Source organism: Sinocyclocheilus anshuiensis, unplaced genomic scaffold (assembly GCF_001515605.1).
Source record: "Sinocyclocheilus anshuiensis isolate Anshui unplaced genomic scaffold, SAMN03320099.WGS_v1.1 scaffold747, whole genome shotgun sequence".
Classification (NCBI taxonomy): Eukaryota; Metazoa; Chordata; class Actinopteri; order Cypriniformes; family Cyprinidae; genus Sinocyclocheilus; species Sinocyclocheilus anshuiensis.
In genome coordinates this window covers 447,203-448,736 of record NW_015548225.1, presented here as the reverse complement: position 1 = coordinate 448,736, position 1,534 = coordinate 447,203, and the positions used below count along the sequence as shown (strand labels likewise).

Sequence of the window (1,534 nt, the reverse complement as noted above, 5' to 3'; positions counted from 1 at the left end):
GTTCTGTTCTGTTTACCCTGGGGGGGGGTTATCGCTGCTCTCCCTGCTCTCATCCATGCTAGGCTGCATGGATGTGCAGGGAGTTCTTGCCCAGAACGGAACCATACCGCCAATCCAAACTGTATGCTAATTGTCAATCATCTTTGACGATAGTGGTCCTGACAGAACTGTATTTAAACTGCCTTACTGAACCAGACAAAAGCTCTTTACCCACCTTATTGATTCTCTCAGCAGTATAAATGGATTGATTCCCAGCTATGATTTCATTACTGCTGTAATTTTGGAGATTTGAAGAGACACTGTGTGGATGGAGGCTGGATTTTGCTGTCTCATTGTCCATCTGAGAAAAAAAAAAAAAAGGAAAACGCTGAAATAAGTACAATTTCCCAGCTATCAAATGAGCTATTTCTACATTAAGTGACCCTTAAAAATCACTTTCATTGATGTAAAGGTTTCCACAACTGGTGACCAATGAATTTCCATAACTTTTTCAGTTCTTGATAACTGGGTAAGTGGGATTTAAAAAATAATCGTATAGACTGTCCTCACAAAGAGCAATTTCTTACCAATTAAACTTTTTAGTTCTGGGCATATATAACTAAAATATTTTATGATTTGCACAACTTTATAATTCTTTATAATGTGAAACTTCATAATGAGTTCCCTCACATTGGGAACTGTCTAAAGGTTTAATCAGTAATATTAAATTATATTTTTTAAACCACTTTGGATTTTACCACATTAAGCACATACCGATTTTACCTGACTATTTATTTTTGTGTAAAGAGGTAAAAGGTCTATAAGATAGACTGATAATCAATTTAACCAATATGTATATTTATATTCACTTCATGGTCATCAGTTTTTTTATATACATATATATAAATATAAGTTGATGAACAATGGCAAATTTGGGAGATCTCTGAAGAATAACACCTAACAATGGTATTCACAGGTAAAACAGTATGAAAAAGTGTAGTTTAAGATTATGAAAATAATCCTTATTGGTCATAACAATATTAGTCAGTCTCAGTTTATATGAAAATTTCACTCTGCTTTCTAATATCTCATATCATGTCCATACTATCTAATTAAGCTGTGATGGATCATTTTTAGGAAAACTCTGCTCAGATTTGGCATGTGCTGCAGCCAATGATGCTATTATTAAAAGTCAAAAGCTATTAGTTATGAGAGATGTTTAAAATCATTCCCCAGATGTACTCTGAGAGAGATTCACTAGTGAAGAACAATAATTGGGCTGTATTTTAAAGCAAAAACCTGATGCACCGCGTCCTCCAGCTTCTGCTGCGTGTCCTCCATCAGTTCCTCCACCTCTCTGAACATATCGCTCAGTGTCGTTTGTCCTTCTTCTACATTTGTTTCCATGTTTGCAATGATGTCCATGTCTGTTTTAGATATCTCGGGGACAATTCCTTGGACGATGGCCAGGCACAGGCTGAATCCGAGCAGAAACATGTTGACAGAGCGGCTGGTGTCTGTGCAGTGTGTGTGTGTGTGTGTGTGTGTGTGTGAG

General features: G+C 36.5%; 1 protein-coding gene across 1 annotated transcript in view; it reads right to left on the bottom strand.

Moving 5' to 3' along the window:
- The window catches only part of LOC107654349 (dickkopf-related protein 3-like), a 10,981-nt gene extending 9,486 nt beyond the window's left edge, over window positions 1–1,495 (bottom strand). Inside the window, exons 1-2 of the mRNA XM_016441391.1 lie at window positions 1,279–1,495; window positions 215–340 (exon numbers count right to left, since the gene is read on the bottom strand). Of these exons, the coding sequence (XP_016296877.1) occupies window positions 215–340; window positions 1,279–1,476 (324 nt within the window). The 5' untranslated portion in view covers window positions 1,477–1,495. The remainder of the gene's footprint in view (window positions 1–214; window positions 341–1,278) is intronic.
- Window positions 1,496–1,534: the final 39 nt, after the last annotated feature.